This window comes from Chiloscyllium plagiosum, unplaced genomic scaffold (assembly GCF_037043375.1).
Source record: "Chiloscyllium plagiosum isolate Xiang-an unplaced genomic scaffold, Cpla_swu_hap1 HiC_scaffold_5, whole genome shotgun sequence".
In the NCBI taxonomy this organism is placed as follows: Eukaryota; Metazoa; Chordata; class Chondrichthyes; order Orectolobiformes; family Hemiscylliidae; genus Chiloscyllium; species Chiloscyllium plagiosum.
The window spans coordinates 17,799,235-17,816,905 of record NW_028270143.1 but is presented as its reverse complement, the minus strand read 5'-3'; the positions used below and the strand labels follow the sequence as shown (position 1 = coordinate 17,816,905).

The 17,671-nt window shown below is 41.4% G+C and overlaps 1 protein-coding gene across 3 annotated transcripts in view; it reads right to left on the bottom strand.

Moving 5' to 3' along the window:
• The window catches only part of irx2a (iroquois homeobox 2a), a 99,149-nt gene extending 85,604 nt beyond the window's left edge, over positions 1 to 13,545 (bottom strand). The window contains exons 1-4 of one of the 3 annotated variants that reach the window (XM_087986821.1): positions 13,009 to 13,545; positions 11,655 to 12,063; positions 10,380 to 11,069; positions 10,053 to 10,116 (exon numbers count right to left, since the gene is read on the bottom strand). In XM_087986821.1, coding sequence (XP_087842947.1) covers positions 10,073 to 10,116; positions 10,380 to 11,069; positions 11,655 to 12,063; positions 13,009 to 13,245 — 1,380 coding nt within the window. In that variant the 5' untranslated portion in view covers positions 13,246 to 13,545 and the 3' untranslated portion in view covers positions 10,053 to 10,072. Of the gene's footprint in view, positions 1 to 9,186; positions 10,117 to 10,379; positions 11,070 to 11,654; positions 12,064 to 12,382; positions 12,507 to 13,008 lie in introns of those variants that run through there. The other 2 variants (XM_043689642.2, XM_043689644.2) reach the window with 2 other exon arrangements.
• Positions 13,546 to 17,671: the final 4,126 nt, after the last annotated feature.

Genomic DNA, 17,671 nt, shown 5'->3' with positions numbered 1-17,671 from the left:
CTCACAGACGACTACAGCAGCAATAGATTGTAGTCAGATGATGTCACCCAGGTAAAGTTGTACTGACAAGCTTTTAATTAAAGTTTTCCCACACATCTTTCTCTTTAGGCCTGGGAGCTAATATTCATTATGTGCTGATTGTCAGCCAATTGTAAGTCAAAGGGAAGTGTTTCATTTTCAGAACTGTTGCTGACAGCAACAGAACACTTTGTTGTACAATCTGTTTACTTTCGCTATACACACTGTCTTGCTATAGGGAACCAAATGAATAACACTGTTTATGGTGTTAATTAAATGCATCTGTTGTTAGATATGTACAAGGAAGAAAAAAATCTTTGTAGGCAATTACCGAAAAGCCCCAAGCTGTGGCACAACTTGCCAAATTGTACTTGCTGAACAGAGTGCAGACAGTGCCAGCAGGTCCTAACAGGTGCATAGGATCAGAGCCAGGGGCTGTGGCTTCTAGAGATGGGAAGCAACTGATAAGTCCAAGCTCAGGAATGCTGACAGCGACGAGAGATAAAGTGATCTCAAGAAAAGAACAGAGAAGAAAGTTTGGCATCCAACTACCAAGCATGTTAAGGCTAAGGGATTTTTTTTCTATCAAATGACTATGTTTTGTCTGAAACTGGGCTGAGTTAAGTTTACTCCAATTATCCAAATCTTCAAATGCTATATGCCCTCGTACTTTTCTCTTTCAATTACTTGCTTGGCAGAGGGGCTGATCTTATTCAAGGATCTCCAATGCCTTAATATTGGGGGCTAGTTCCTTTAGTAAGGTAATGGGTCAGTCTAAATTATTTCACAAAGAATATAGCCTGGGTGTCAGCAAATAAGTCTTGCTTCCAACATTACATTTCGGTTCACGTGCGTCACATAACATACCAATGGGTCTTTGCTGAGGGAGTGAAACGTATGCTAGCGCAGACCATTCATGATTCTTTACATGTACAAAAGTGGTCAAGAGACACTTCGTGTGAATGCAAGCAGACAGGCCGCCAACCGCTGCTGCTCAGACTAATGTGTGAGTGTGTACGTTGATTTCTAGGGCACAAGTCACCTCGTGTGACCAAAAAGAGCCATGTCACTCAAAATGTGAAACGCACACCTTCAGGCGACCGCACCAATGTTACATCTATTCCTTTTTAAAAGGCACTTAAATTTTACTCTTATTAATATAGTCAAGGGTTTCTTTTTCAGCGCTGGGACACCGAGTCCTCCTTCCTCTCCGAGAGTCGAGCGGGTTCGCCCCTCCTTAATGATATGCTGGATGTCATCAGTGGTTTTAAAGCGTTCCAGTTTATATGGCAAGAAATGTCTGGACACCACTGATCCTGCCAGTGCTGTCTTGAGTGGAATGACCTCGTTGTCATTTGCTGGTCGCTTTCAGCAGATCAACTGACAATTTCAAAGTTTTAAAGGGAAAGTTTACCTTTTTAATTATGTCGGCATTAGCATTCCCCTCGTGCGCGCTTTTTAAAATTGTGTTCCCTTCCCTCTGCGTTATCTTTTTTAAAATGTAGTTTGTTTTTTTTTGTTTCCATGCGACTGATCAAAGATGTAAATGAGTAGTAAATGCCTGCAGATATAGTGGGGATTTCTGCAAGTATCACATTCTTTATTTAATACCGTAGGAACAGAGGGGCTCGGCGAAAGGGCCATCTGTCTATAACTGGGATCATTTAAGAAGAAAGAGATGAAAGTGTAATTAGACGGATGAATTATGCTGAACACAGCCCAGCGTTTCTGAGGATTGAGTTGCGAATCTTTCTCCACCTCGTCCTCAGCCAAGCGGCTGGAAACAGCTGGGCAGAATTTTTGAGTGCCTTTAATGAATTGAAATCTTCGTTGTTAGGACTTGGTGATTAAATGAAATAAGACTAATATTCCTGGGTGATTTCGCTGAAAGCTGAGTGCCCTGAAAGCAGAGCTTGTCTCAAAGTGAGTGTCCTGGCTTTGCTTTGGGATTTGACATACTGCAAAGTTATTCGTTTGTCTGTGTGTGTGTGTGTGTATGTGTGTTCTGGAGGCGGGCAGTGTGGAACATCCGCGCATCCCTCACGTTGCTGAGTCTCCAGTTCATACGATAGTCAAAGTGAGCTTAGGAAGAATATGAAGCGATACCCCAACGCAGGAATAATCAGTAGGTCGCCCTGTTGCCAGTGCCCTTAACCTGCTTTGCAACTTAATACCTAATAATAAAGAAAAAGAAAACCAACACGGATTTGTGGCTTTTCTGTTGATGCATCTAATTTTAAACATAATCTTAATGAATGATAATGCCACTTTAACGCTCGCCTGTCGCGAGGCTGCTGTGTTGAGGGACTAAGAGCATTTATGGAGTTATGCAGCGCAGAATTCTCCTCAACGAACGATCCCAATTTTGAAAACAAAAACCCTCTTGCACAAATTGCAATAGAAAATGTGCAATTTGTTTGTTGTTATAAGGACACCGCGCATAACAACACAACCATAGCCAGATAATCCGTCAGGATTTGCCAATACAAAATTGTTAGCGCGTCCACAATGGCTAGTTTTCTCTGTTATTGAAACTTTCAGAACAGTAACAGGTTATCAAACGAATTTTGCGGAGCGTGTGTGTTTGCGTAGAGTGTAACGAAGCTGCGAACAGTCGCCGTTTGCAGTGCTAGCCTTCTGCAGGGAAGCGGTTTCCAAAAATAGCATTTTGCTTCAGACATGGTGCAAATGGGCTTTAAGACAAGTGAAGTATTGCACTTTTACTTAATGCGTACCAACGAAATCTGTTTTCGGAGAGTCATATGGGTTTGTGAAACAAAAAGTCACAAATTGTCCGCGAGTCAATAATCCACTAATAACATTTGTTTATAGGGATTCAACATTTTAGTCAAGTTTAAATTAATTAGTTGAACATACTTCTGTAAACTCCTTGCGTCGTGAACTTTGTAAGTGACAGGCCTCCAACAATATATAAAGTTTTCCGCTCAATTAAAAAGAAACCTCAAATCTGTTATTTCTATAGCTTGCTGAAGTTGCAGAATTTATCGCCTTGCGTATTTTTGGTGTTGAGTGTCCAGAGGTGATTAAATTTTCCTTGTTGAGCCTTGTAAAAACCTGACTTAATCATGTAAACTTCTGTGTAAGCAAAATAGAGAAAACTTCAAAGGGTCAAAAAGCCTTCGGGGATTTCAGTTGAGACGCCAGCAATAGATATAATCTGCTTACTGAATTCTGGCTATATTTGTCCAGGAACTCGAAGGAGCAAACCCTCTAAGGTAGAGATACTGGCTTAATTCATCCTTTATCCCCTCAGAGAGTATAGGCTTTGTGAGACGAGGCAGCTTCTCACTAAGCAGAGAGCCTTGCTTGCCCAAACCCTAAAATGAAGTGATGGAGTAATTTGAGATAATGACTTCGTAACAGGCTCGGACAGACCTTGAATACAGAAGTGAGAGATGTTATCGCCCAAGAATGGCTCTTAAAATGCAGTTTTCTTCTTACAGTTAGTCAAAGCTGCATTAACATTCCATGCAGATCTGCTAAACAGGGACTTTAAACAGAATCTTAATTAGCCCCGAAACTGCGCGCAAGGGTTTATTCATTGCGCACTTAACTAATGTTAGCTGTCAGGATATTTTTTCTTGGTTCTTTAGGGGATATCGTGTTCTGCTGCAAAGCATGACAGAAATCTAATGTGGATTGCAAAAATCCTTGCAGTTGAGGAATCTGTATAGTCTGCCCGACTCCAAGACTCTAATGGCCAGGCAATGTTTACAGTACAGAACGAATATTTATGACAACCGCCCCTACCAGACCCCTGCACAAAACTTCCTTTAAGTCCCCAAATGAAGGTAATAAATATGTGTAAGGTATATGGGAACTTGGTATTATCTCAGGCGAGAGTCAAACAGAAATCTTTTTCAATTGGAACTGTGCAGATAGGCGCTTATACTGCAACACTGGGTGTGTAAAAATAAGACTTTGCTAGTGCTTTTCAATGTTCTGAAATTAAATGCTAAACTCGCCCTAGCCGTCGTTCAGTTGTCAATGTTCAGTTGAAAATAATCGAAGTGGTGAAATTACAAAATTGAGCTAATCGTAACACAAGCTTTGTTAATGTCGATGAATCTTAAACGCCATAACAAAAACAAGTGTAACGTTAGATTTGTGTATTATTATGTGCAATGGACTTGTTAATGCGCTGTCCCCCTCTCCACCCAACCCAATAAAAAAGTTACATGTGGTATTTTTCACTGACAGGAGGAGACATGACATAACACGAGGAAGAGTTCTGTGCATCTGGGATATTTGGGCCTTATTAAAGATTTACAATCGCAATTAGGGCTTTGAAACTATAAAACATTTTAATAGCCTCAGCGATTTGCACAAAACAAAACGTACACATCCGTTTGCGTGAGGACATAATTTGGAAGCCAGAGCATTGGCAGGACAAAGTAAAAGAACGAGCAGACATGGTAAATAGAACACTTTTGTTATTTTATATAATATATCTATATATCAGCTTTTTACATGCTGCCTACAGAAGCTGGTGTTTACATTACTTCTTGGAAAATGCAATATAGAGTTGGAATGCTTCTAAAATATGCTGTTTATTTTCTGACTTATGAGTGGTTAGCTTAAGGCGTTCTTAAACTGACACGGAAGTAAAAGTAACCAGGTATGCGTATCTATATGAATTACAATGTATATGGCGAAACCGTCTCGAAAATGCGTTCGTGTTAATTTGGCTCTGCCGACTCCAAGGGTCCCCCGAGGTGCTGTAATTAGTATCGTGTAAGTTCCCATGTCTTTGTTCTAGAGAAATGTCAGGGGTTAGAAATCCACTCGTTTTGCCCCATTCCTTGATCTGCAAGAAAAAGGGGCTGCTGGCACCTTTATGGGGCTGAGGCATGCTGATACTTTGAACAGGACCTGCCCACTAACTTTGATCACCCTCATCAATCCCAGCTGCCGTCTATTTGTTTGTCATTTCGGCCTTTTCCATCATAATGATTATTTATAGGCTACAGAATGAACACTGTGAACCTGCCTTTACTAGACACCGCAGAGAACAGGCGAGGGCAAGAAGCAACATTGCTTACCAAATTATAACCAGATCAGGAATGACTTCATTAGCAAATCCTTGCCTATTGGCTGGGCTCGGGGGACCTGCTCCAGTAAACACAAGTTCTATTTTTACCCAGAGTGACTGCTTGCATGTGTCTGTCATGCACATGAGAGAGTGTACTGTGACTGTACAGCTTGATAATAGTTAGATGGCTTTGCATTATCAATCGTGCCAACCTATTCATCAAACACACATAATATGTTCACTTATTCTATTTTCCAAAATTAAATAGAATAACATGCGCACTCTACTAAATTAAATCTTTAAAACAAAACATTCATCGTGGTTTTCTTTAACTGCACTTAATGTATGATATTTATTTAGGTATTTGATTTTCCCCAACTATTTCAAACAATAACACATCTTGATCATAGATATTATTTATCAATAATAAAAAAATTATTATAAACATTTCGCTATGTTTTTATTTTAAATGTATACAAGAATTATTTTAGTCGATTTGAATACAAATGTAATTACACCACATTTTGGTCGGTTAATTACCTGGAATTGTACAAAGTAATTAGAACTTAGAAAATAACCATATTTGTTCTTTGGGCGCGTATATTCAGATCGTTAGAAGCTATCGTTCACATCTCTATTGTTGAGAAACTGGCACGAATTAATATCAAACCAATTTCTGCCTCGCAAACTTGGGACGCACAGTAGTCTTCGCCAATGATTGTTAACTGGCGTGGTTTCTTTGTGCAAGCTAGGACTTCTAATGTTTTCTTGTCAAATGGAGTAATGAGTTGGCTAAAGTTAGCAGAAATTAAGATTACTGTTTTACAAACTTTTGGGAACAGATTTTGGTGAGACAACGCCAAACTGTATTAGAAACAAACTAGAAAATTATTTAACATTTTCTTCTGGATTCGCTGCTGACCCATCCCTACACGGAATGCTTCTGAATCCACACAAATACCTGAACAGTTGTTACTTGTGACTGGATTGCCTCCTGATTAGTACCGTTTAACTGAAGCATCATTACATATTTAAGTGTATTTGTTAAATAACAGTTGCCGAAGTAAGAATCGACTATTTTGTGGAGTTTTAAAATAAAAGAAGATAAAACAAACCGGGTATCGTCCTGGAAATATTTCTACCAATGTATTGCTGCTAATGGTTTTAATTGTATCGCAGTGGTGGATGGAGAGTCATGAGTGTGTGATTTGCTTATCCTGTGGATCCGAAATATTACCTGGAAGGAAATGAAACGAAATCACCTAGCACGATCCAATGATACCTACGCCCACACACCGAATTCCGATTAACTTAACCATTGCATTAATATAACCAATATTACCCCCTACCCCCACCCCAACACACACACAGGCAACTACTACCACAACTGTTTCCATACATAGTGACTGTCCATTGAAATCCAGATCTTAAATTTTCGTAAAAAAAGTATTGAGTACAGTCATTCTCTATGTTACTGAATAAATATACTGTAATGTGTACTTAAGGAGGATTCCTGTTGAATATTGCTGATGGTTATAATTTGCAGACAGGGTAAGGAGAAAGGGTGGTACTGTGTTGTCAGTGCACTTTCTACATTTAATGTAGATAATTAGCTCATTCAAGGCGAAGACTTCACTGCTTTTCTGGGTTATTTAATTGTCAAGGAACGTGTAGCAAAGGCAGCTGATTGTCTTCATTATGGCATTCAAACTGTTCCCATTAGGCTTGTGAAATGCTTCTTCAGCTAACTTGAATAAGCGCACACATCTCAGCAACCCTTGTCCAGCAGGGATACTGGGCTTTCAGAAAGCAGCTTGTCAAACAGTAACATTGTCACATTTACGCGCGGTGTGCTGCTTCTTTTTTGAGACTGTATTTTGCATTTAATCAAACAATCACGGTAAAGATTTCCCCTAGCCAAAAAAGGGCGGTCCGTGTCCCTCTCAGAGAAACAATAACTCTTTCATTCAGAACAAATGTTGACATTTGAAGAGACTACAGAAAGGAACAGCGGCAGTCCGATTTTGAAACTGCCTCGAGTAATATGTGACAACACCGACATACCCTCAGGAACCCACCTGAGAGTAAAGATTAAATTTCAATAAATCAGTTCGAATAAAGCGCCCTGAACTAGATGTTGTGGACTGTTTGTCTTTGCGCTTAAATCACCCGAGCTAGTCTTTGGAGTTGTTCTTCTGAAGCCCTGGAGACACGCTCCTATTCATACCAAGCACTATTTAAATAGAGTATACTTTCTTCACTTGGTGACCTTTTGAGTCCCTGTTATGCAATTGCCGAATTAATGACCACTTCTGTCTACAGGCAAACAATGCAAAGTCTATTCTAATTAATACTGCGATAGAAACCACTGGCACCTTCACCAGACAGTACAACCGGTAACCAAAAGAAAAGCTATATTCTTAGATAATGGATCAATTGCAAATTTTAGAAAAAAAAAATCAGTGCTTCGATTAATTGTTTAATTCTGGGGGAAGGGACATCAACCTAGTTAAATAACTGGGTGTGAGTTTATATTTGGTTGTCACCTTTTGTTTAATTATTAACGATGTGGCCCATCGGATGGGACGGGAGGGGGGATGCGGGTCCTAGTACAATGTAAAAAAAAACTAGACCTGCTATGTAAAATCAGAATTTTCAAACATAAGCTGATTTTGCTCTGATTGTTTTGCGGAGACTGTCAAACCCTACGCCTGGTTTAACAAGGCTGGCTTTTCTTGTCAAGCGAGGAAGAAATACATTTCCAATAAATGATAAACGGCAAAAAAAAGTCATTGTTCTTCTTGAATAAAAGAACTACTGTATAACAATATCAGGCTTGATCAATTAATGGGTCGTTAGACACTTAACATCCCGAAGGCTGAGGGCTTCAAGTGTTGCAGGGGATCACTTTCAAATGCCCTTCGCTAACGAGAAGTGACCAACGCCAACAATTTCCAGAGCGAAATAAGTCACTTGGGAAGCTATCAGAGCCTGCGTGTCAATTTCTCCTGTTAAAGCAATTTCTCCTCAGCCGCCAGATTGAGGCATTTGAGATGGCAGATGTTTAGACAAGATTTTATAAATTGTCGAATATACACCATAATGAACCCCGACTGGCCGTTCCAAACGGAACTGCCACTAATATTTCTCCCGCTGGGACCTAATGCTCCCCTTTTAAAATCGCACAGTATACCATTATTACTCATTCCGCCGAGTGGAATACACGGGGCCTTTGAAATATTTTGAGATTGATTGCACCGAAGTCAACGGCCTTGTTGCAGGTCGTCTAGTTGTCACATTTGCTAATTTTGGATATTTATGTTCCTTTAGAAATTGCGCTAATTATAATAATTAATTGCACGTCCTCAGATTTCAGTTAAACACAATGTTCCCTGCCATCGAATAAATTGTGGCTTTTTCTGATGAAGCAAAAGCAACCTGCTGATGTTATTCGGATTTCAGTCCACCATGATCGTTATGCCTACTTTCATTAAATGTATTTTGTTTTATTGCGAATTGGCTTGAGACCAGATATATACTTCAGATATTCTAATTAATGTTTTCCATTTTAAAGAAAGCTTCACCCAGCCGATTTTAATTGACCAGCCCTAAAATATTACAAAGCCCATTCTTGCCGCAACATTGCATAGTGTGAATTCCAATCATTTACCTTCGCATGCGATTCAAAGCGGAAGATTATCGGAGTTTTGAATTTATACTACGGGAATGTTACTGTGCTCGGTTTGATGATCTAACACAACAGGTAAATGACAAACTCTGGGGAAAAAAACTAAGCAAAGATACAAAGGGGCCTAAACATGATCCTCACGCTGAAAACGCGGTTTAAGCACTTAATACTTAATTGCTTTTGTCTATCGTTTAAATTTGCGTAACACTACTATTGGAATGTGTCCGAATGTTTGCTAGCATTTCTCAGTCTTAATCCCTACTAATACATCAAAACTAATATATCATAATTTTGCATTGAAATAAGTATCAAACGCATGTTTAAAGAGACTTTAATTCAGTTTCCAAAACCAAACTAAATCAAATATTTCAAATTCAAATATACCTCTGAAGAGAAAATGCCAAATAATTCAAACATTTCAAAGAAATTGCAGTTGCAGACTACTCAATTTTATTTACATTTAAAGATATAAATTAGCAAAGAGTCCCTATAACAACCAGATTGTAACTGTTATCACGTTTCCAAAAAAACAAGCAGATTTATTTACAAAATGTTCAGATTCCATTGCAATACAACTTGCATAAATTACTAGAAGCTTTGTGTCATCGTTACAAAAATAAATATCAAATGTTTTCCACTTTTCAGATACTCAAGTTCTTCAATCACATTGTTCTACTGTATATCTACAAATAGTTTTACAATAAAGCCGCATTACACCTAGAACGTGGCAAATAAACGGATCAAGTGAAGAAAACCTGAGAAGACATTTTCCAAAAATCACATATACAGAATAATAATTAACCAACAAATGCAGAGATATGTTGCAGGGATTTGCTTTCTTAGTAACATCATCTGTGAATTAAAATAGTGCTTTGTGGGGTTTTCTCTATACAGTGGCACAAGATGTGATCCAGTACTATATACATTTTTTTTGCTTAATAGCTGGGGGATGGCTCGCTGACATTTTCAAAGCAATTGTGACACCTACCTGCAGACCAAGGAAATAAAACAGAATCCCAGTCAACCAACTGGTAAGCATAGAGCTGTCACAATTTCAGAGACGTACTGAGCACAGGTTAAAATATTGCAGAATTTGTGACGGGGTGGGCCTTTGTTATTATAAACCCTACATGTCTGTTACCAATAAATAATGTCACGAAATAAGTTTACACAATTTTCAGTCAGACCAATATTTAATTTGTATCCCCCCTTCCTCGTTTTGCAGCACATTGATTTCACTGCTTAAACTCCAAAGTTTGTATCTTAGATGCGTCTTTTCATATGATCACTTACTTGCACTGCTGATAACACATCTATAGATATGGTTGCACTCCTACTGTGCAGACATCACTGGGGTCTGTCAAAAAATACAACCATCATTTAGTTACACTCTCTGCGGATAGCTATCAGCCTAACAACTACTATTGCTAGTACACATTTCCAGTCCAGAGAAATAAATGTTTCAAGTACCTTGCACATTATGTAGTTCAAACATATTACACTTGGACTGGGAGCTTTGTACTGTAACGACGTTTTAAGGGCGTTTGATTGCTATGGCTAATGGTCTGCACCTCAGTGCAGGTCTCAAGTTGTAAGCAGAACGCTGGTATCAGCACGTACCTTTTTTGGAGTCGTAATTTGTGGCCCTGAAGTGTTGCTCGAGCTGGGGACTGGCATTTTTCAGAGAGTCAGTGCTTTGTTTGTGCAAGGAGGCAGTGTTTAAGACAGTCTCGTTGGTGCTGTATCGCAAGATGCCTTGGCTTTGCAGATGGTTAAAGTTGGCGTAGTTCGTATAGTTAGTATAAAAGGGTGAAGTGTAGTAAATGGGCCTACCCAGGATTGAGGTGGCCGGGTAGGTAGAGCCAGAGGTCGACGAAGAGGAGTTCGGCGACGGAGAACAAATCTGTCCGAATTGCTGCTTAATATCCGAGGTGGCGATTTCCGCTAAAGACCAAAGTTTGGGTTTGCTGGCTGGAGTCTGTGAAGCGGAGGTGATGATACTGTTCAGGCTGTGTTTGCTTCTACTCCCCGAGCTCTCGTCTTCTTGAACGTGAAGCAGCGCCGCGTCCACCCGAGTGAGAGGCGAGGAATTCATAGTTTTGTGAGAAAGCTCCCGCTCCTCATCGCTGCCATCATCATCATCATCATCATCACCACCAACGGCGTCGTCATCATCGATACAATTGTCACATTTTTCCTTCGATTCGGACCCAGATTCACAAATGCTGCCCTCCACCCTGCTCACTTTGTCTCCTTCGCATTCTGGGGAGCAGGAGCTCTCGGTTAGCGTGTCAACGTGCAAACTAATGCCTGAAAAATCAAACCACAACAACTCGCGGTTAAATAAGTTGCAACAACTTTTTTGCCTTTCAAAGAGGAAAGCAACGCCATCGGAAGTAAAACACATAAGCGAAACGCGCCATCCTTTCAGGCAAACTCACAGGCCGCTGGCAAAACTGGTGTATGTTTTTGAAAGTGGTTGTCACTTGGTACAGTGGGCACTGAATTCCTGAAGCAACCAGGATACAGCGTGGCGTAACTGGTTCTGGAGTGGAACTGATCAGCTCCCCTCCAGTGCCAACTACTACAAAAGATGCCCCGTGTGATAACCTAACTTAGTTAACGCGGAATACTTCAGACTTCCTTCAACTGCTCCGTCTGAAATTAATAGCTGCTAATATTTAAAATGCGTGTTCCAAAAAGCGAACACTTGCCATTCGTAAAAAAAAATGTGTGGTTGCACGGTCAGTAATGTGCCCATCCTGGCTCCATTAAGTCAACCATAGCAGGAAGACATCAAATATCGATTCAGACATTTGTCTTAATAAAATGCTATGTTGTCAGTCGTAATTGCATAACATCAAATGATGGGAGACAATTTTCAACAGGACAAACCTTCATCCTCAGCTGATGTTTCGTTTTGGTCGTGTTTTTTCTTCAAGCTCCCTTCCTTGTTTCTTTCGCTGTCTCCCGATTCCTCCTCCTCTTCGTCCTCGCTCTTGTTCCTCGGAGCCCAGGTCATTTTGTTCTCTTTCTTGAGTCTCCTCCTGGCGTTGGCGAACCAGGTGGAGACCTGGGTCAGGGTCATCTTGGTGATGATGGCCAGCATGATCTTCTCCCCTTTGGTCGGGTACGGGTTCTTCCTGTGCTCTTGTAGCCAGGCTTTGAGAGTGGCCGTGGCGTCTCGGGTGGCGTTCTTTCTATAAGCCGGGTCGTTGAGTTGATAAGGATAAGCCGCGTTACCGTAGGGGTGGTAACTGAGGGTTCCAGCCATCCCTGTAGTGTGAGCATCGTACGGGGAACCCTAAAAAGACAACAAAATATCAATGACTATGCCAACACATAGACATACCAATGTACTGATCAGTGGATTTGCAATATAAACAGTTTTTTTTTACATTTGCATAATGGATCTAGTTAATATAATGAAATGCAATTGCATTCACTCAGAGGTCTAATACGTTTCTCTAGTTTGAGTTTCTGGTCTGAATTTAATCGAAGTGATATTGTTATAGGTGTTTATTCCCCCCAACATCTTAATTCTTAAAGTTCTTTTTCATGTCACCTAAAAATGGCGGCGGATCTCCCTTGTGCATTCTCATCAAGCACGTTATCAAACTTACAAACAGTAAATCCACTTTTAAAAATCATATTTTGAAGCAATTGCGGCTCCCGGACTTTGGGATATGGTAGCTATTGAGGTTCGCCTGCGCCGACACAGTCTGCTGACCTTCCCTGACTATGTGCATTCTACGGCGTTTCAGTCACCCATCCGGCCTGACTTCGAAAAAGCGTCATTTTTTTTTAAACTTTGACCGTGTGCAGTTCGCCACTTTTCCCCCCTACCGACGTTTGCAGTTCGACCTTTCAAAAAAAAACCCATCAAACTTTTGTGTGTGTGTGTGTGATTTCGCATTTAACCAAATGTTGTGCTGTATTGTTCAGAAATCGGTGTACATTTTAAAAATTGTATCTCACCCTTTTTCAATACTGCCCTTACTCGAATTGTTTTTTTAAAAATGAAAACACGACATTTACGGACTGTGCTTGGCGTATGGTAGCACCATTCTTGTGCTGCATCAAGCCAGTTTGTATATAATTTAACAAGTAACACGTTCGAACATTTTCCGGCAGCAAACTTCATTAAAGTTAAAAGCCTTTTGCTCAAATTACAGAGCACGAAATAAATGCAAAATAAATTAATGTTTAGAATAATGCAAATGTAGTCAGTTGAAATTTATTGACGTACCATGTAGGACGGGAATCCAGTAGCGGGGTCAGTTGAGTACTGAAGCGGATTAGTGAAGCCTGTAGAGGGGGCTGTGAATGCTGCCGAGCCCGCGTAGGGACTGAACGCCGAGCCGGACGAGGCTCTGCCCAGCTCGTCGCTCCTCGGGGCGGTCAGAGCGGAAGCACTGTACGCCGGGCACGAGTAAAGAGCCAGCGAACCTGCCGGCTGGTACAGATAACCCTGAGGATAAGACATTGCTTTGCCCCCACCCCCCCCAAAATCAACACCCGCACGCAACAGAAGAAATTGGGGGAAAAAAAAAGAAACACAAAATAATCTCTTTTTTTAAAAAAAGAAAAAGGGCAGAAAGAGAGAAAAGAGGAGAATTCGATTGTTACTAGAGAAGTAGCATATAGTTGAGCTTCCCCCCTGCTTTTGGCTGAGTGCTGGGTTAGGAAGGTGTCTGCATGGAGCTGCAGGAACTGCTCTAGAGCCTGAGTGCTTTTGGTGGACGCTGCTGCTGAGTTCTGGTTAGATAGAGCGGCGGCGGGCAGCGCCTGTCAATCAGCCCGTCTTATTTACATAGCAGCGCCCCGCCCTACTCCGGCCTCCCCAGCTCCGGCTGCATGAGGGAAGCTGCAGGCAGCAGCTCGCGGCCAGTGGCCCTCGGCTCGGCTGCAAGAGACTTGCTGCAGACCCTCGCTCTGTCCTCCATCCCCTCTGCCCTCTCTCTCCCCCCCCCCCCCCCCTCCTCATTCCACCGAAACGATTAAACATGGTCTCAAATTATCGCCCCTCTCTTTTCGCACCTCGCCTCTCGTATCATCATCTCGTGGCCCTTGTCCTGTGTTTTGCTCCCGTTTCTTTCCCCTGGTCTTTTATTTTGTTTGTTTGTTCTCGCCCCTCTGTCTCACCGTCTCTATTCACCGGCGCTTAATCCTCCTGCTATCCCGCAGTCCTCGCTCGGCTGCCTGTCCTGCTGTGGCCCTCTTTCGGAAAAAAAACATCCCTCGCTGCTCGATCGGGTTACCAGACAATAACCTTGGTCCACGGTCCTCTAAAAGTTGATTTATTTTAAAAGTTAAAAATCATGTCAATAAACCAACCAGCTGAGCTGCACGCTCGGCCTTTTCCTCTTTCTAAATAATAATGCAAGTAGCCTGTCTGAACTGGACTTTCGGCATCGATAGAATTCTTTTGTTGCAATTTAAGCTCTGATTAATTTATGATCCTCGCCTTTCGCTTTATTTTGTACGTCCGCTTTCCCCCTTCGCGACAGATTTCTGGATTATAAATACCATCACCTACCAGCTATTTCTGCTACTAAGTAACATGGGGGGGGGGGGGGGGGGCTGTACATGGTTACATACATTAAAAATGAACGAGTTACGAAAATGCAGCTTTAAGGTCGAGGGGTCTACCCTGTCTCCGTGAGAATGTGCTGAGATTTTCCACAACGAATGCGATATTCTGCTCCTCAAAATTCGACCGGTGACATTAGAAATTCAATTCGCCTGAAATAATGGGGGATTATAAATAAAAAATGAATTTAGATTGACGTGTGTGGAAATTATGCGGGACAAGCTGACGTCGCTAAACGTTTGCTTAAGATTGTTCGAAAGACTAATTGCATCGCACCCGGTAGGAAAGGAAAAGACTGGCGCTTATAAGAAATTAGTTAGAGATATCAGCTTGAAGACAGAGAGAAAATTAATCAATCAATTAGGGAACGCCGGGGTACATTACAATCTGTCAAAGCAAAAAGAGGGGACCTAGAGCTGGCGAGCTCTGGGGCACATTTTAACGAACTTGAACTAAACAGGCGGTAAAATGAAAGGAATGCGTCCCGGCTTGTTTCGGTTTAAAACGTCAAATGAGGGAAAGAATCCTGTGTCCAAGTAGTGTGAACTTGGCAGCGAGAGCAGTGGGGCTGCAGGACAGGGAGCTGATGGATTATGCGCAGACCACACTCACTGAGAGGTCGTGATCTTGAAGAAGTCGATTGAACCGAGCAGTTCTCGAACCGACCGCCAAAGTTAGACTTAGGAGGCAGGATCTGTTGTTGCTTTCAAAAAAAAATGCAAATTGGATTCTCGGGGAGTCATTGAAAAGCTAAATATATTATCACTGACGCGAATCTGAACCAGACCGATGTCCATTGGTGTGCAGATCTGATTCTAAATTCAATCACTCGTGTGCTGTGAGAACTTTCACGAGACGAGACATCTCGAGGCAGATTTGAGCAAAAAGCCTGAGTTATTCTGTTATGGATCACATACAGAGTCATATTTGGAAATGTTATACATTTTTATCTAATTACTTCACCCTGCCCTGATATTTCTTTTGGAGAAATCCACTCATGAACTGTCATGCTTCTGATTCTAGCTACGGAGGACGCAAAAACTTCTGCTTGGCTGACTTTGATTGCATGCAGTGTACCCTTACATTTACCAGCGGTATGCAGTTATAATATTGCCCCTTTAATGTTTCTCGTCAACTAATCGTCAGTTGCAAAGACTGGGAATCAATCTGTGTGGCTGATTCAAAGGACCATTACTAAATTGATTATGGTAATACGCAATGAATAAAGCGATTTGACATAATTGCCGCCACTCAGCATGTCTCTCGATTTCAGAGTTCAAAACAGGGAAGCAACACAATAATAAAAACGGAAAAAGAGCATCTTTTACTGGTGTGTTCACCGGCAACCAACAGCATTATGCACGCCGATTACAAATGTAATTGTGCTTTTTTTTGCAGTACTCACCGTTTCACTGTTTTCATTTTAGTAATTGCAAAGTGGCCGATGTTTTAATTGCACATCAACATGTCACAAGAGACATTCGCTGCTTTTTGAATATGTAAAGCACGGAGATCTTAGGCGCACGCAGCTGCGATTTTAAACAGCAGCTCACCCAACGTCATACCGTTTTCTTCTCAGTCGGTTGAAATACAAACGGCCGGCCGTACCACCCCGGTGCATGTATTTGCGATCAGGACAACCAGCACATACAATTACAATCGAGATTTGTAAAGCCACCATCCATCCCCTTGGGACTCACACTTGCAAATGACAAGGAGCCTCGTCTCGTTGGAAATCGCCTCCTCTCGCACTAAATTGCATCAATTCACACTCTGGCCATTATCACATCGTTAAAAATGAGAAACAGTTTTGTAACCGGTATGTCAATTCACTTGTGTTATCCTCCTCTTTTGCTACGAGCTACGGTTGGGAGATACCGTTAGCCATTTCAACATTTGACTCGCCACGTTTGCAGCCAGTGCAATGTAAAAAGGTCAAATATACACGAGCTACATTATTTCCCATAACTGCCATCCTGCTTTATGATTTGGCTCGTCTGCGGATTTGAATTTTAAACAATGTTTTGCATCAGAACAGAGTATTGAGAGGTAGGGAAGCATTAAAGAGGGTAAGACTCAAGCCGCCAGCACGGTCACCTCTTTGCGATCCATGGGGTCTCTTACTCCCCCCTCAATTAATTAACACTTTGTTGCCAGTGAAGGGGACATTTCTGGTCAGGACTTCAGGCGGCACGAGCCAGTGATAATGTTTTATTGTGTTAAGCTATCCCTCTCTCCGGACCCCTGTTGCTATGAAAGCCAGACTGAGAGCTGCCTGCAAACTTTGCAACGTATAAACGAAGATCTGTGCAAAAATAAACACGACAAGCAAAACTTTGCTGTTCAGGTTCACCGTGTTTTGGTCTTGAAAGAGCAGCGCACGTCACAGACAGGTTTTCTTGATTCGAACATGTCAGTTTTAGTCCTTAAGCAATTTGAACTTAATAGCAAACACCCGAGGTTCATCCAAAGTTGGGAGCAAAATTTCCTCTGATCATTACCCCCTCCCCCCGGGTTTCCCGACAGCAAACTCGCCAAACACACAATTCGCTAACTCGTTGAAACGCTTTCTGCTCTCAGGATTTCCTGCAGATGATCACTCGAGGTTGTAAAAACCAGGGTAATTCTGTTACTTTCGTTTAATCTCTCGTGTGCTTCGAATTTGAGTTGTGAAAGACCATCGGTCCAGTTTCACTGCTTGCGGATCTCAGGCTTGAAAGAAGAAAGAACTTTGCCTGGTAAAATGGCAACCAGAAATTTCGGAATGGGAATGCTTGGTACTTGAAACATTTGACAAACTGTTCCCGAATGTCAATGACGTTATGAAATAGCTCTCGTCATAACTTAATTGATATTCTTTAAGAAGAGGAAACAAAGCATACAGGGGTGTTCTCAATTTTTAAACATAAAGATTAAAAGAAAGTAATTTCGCCGATGATAACTGGACTCAAAGCCTCCATTAACTGTTCTTCAACATATATGTCCCTAAAGAAAGAATGGATCGCATTGTACGCTAGGAAGTGGATTTGTAAACGAGTACACTTGTTGCTCAGTGCATATTTTACGGAGTGCGGTGCGTTCCAATGATTTAGTCCCTGTGTAAGCAACATATACAAAATAAACAAGTCCAACTTTTTTTTATATTTGGGCGAAATATCGCAAAAATTTTGTGTCTCTTCATTACTTACGCTATAAGGTGCAGGTCTAAATGTTTGTAACACTTTAACAAACAAAAAGTCCAGGACATTTCTCAGTAATCACGGTCACGATACCAGTGCTTTAATATATAATTCTCCACTGTTCTGACCATCAGATTTCA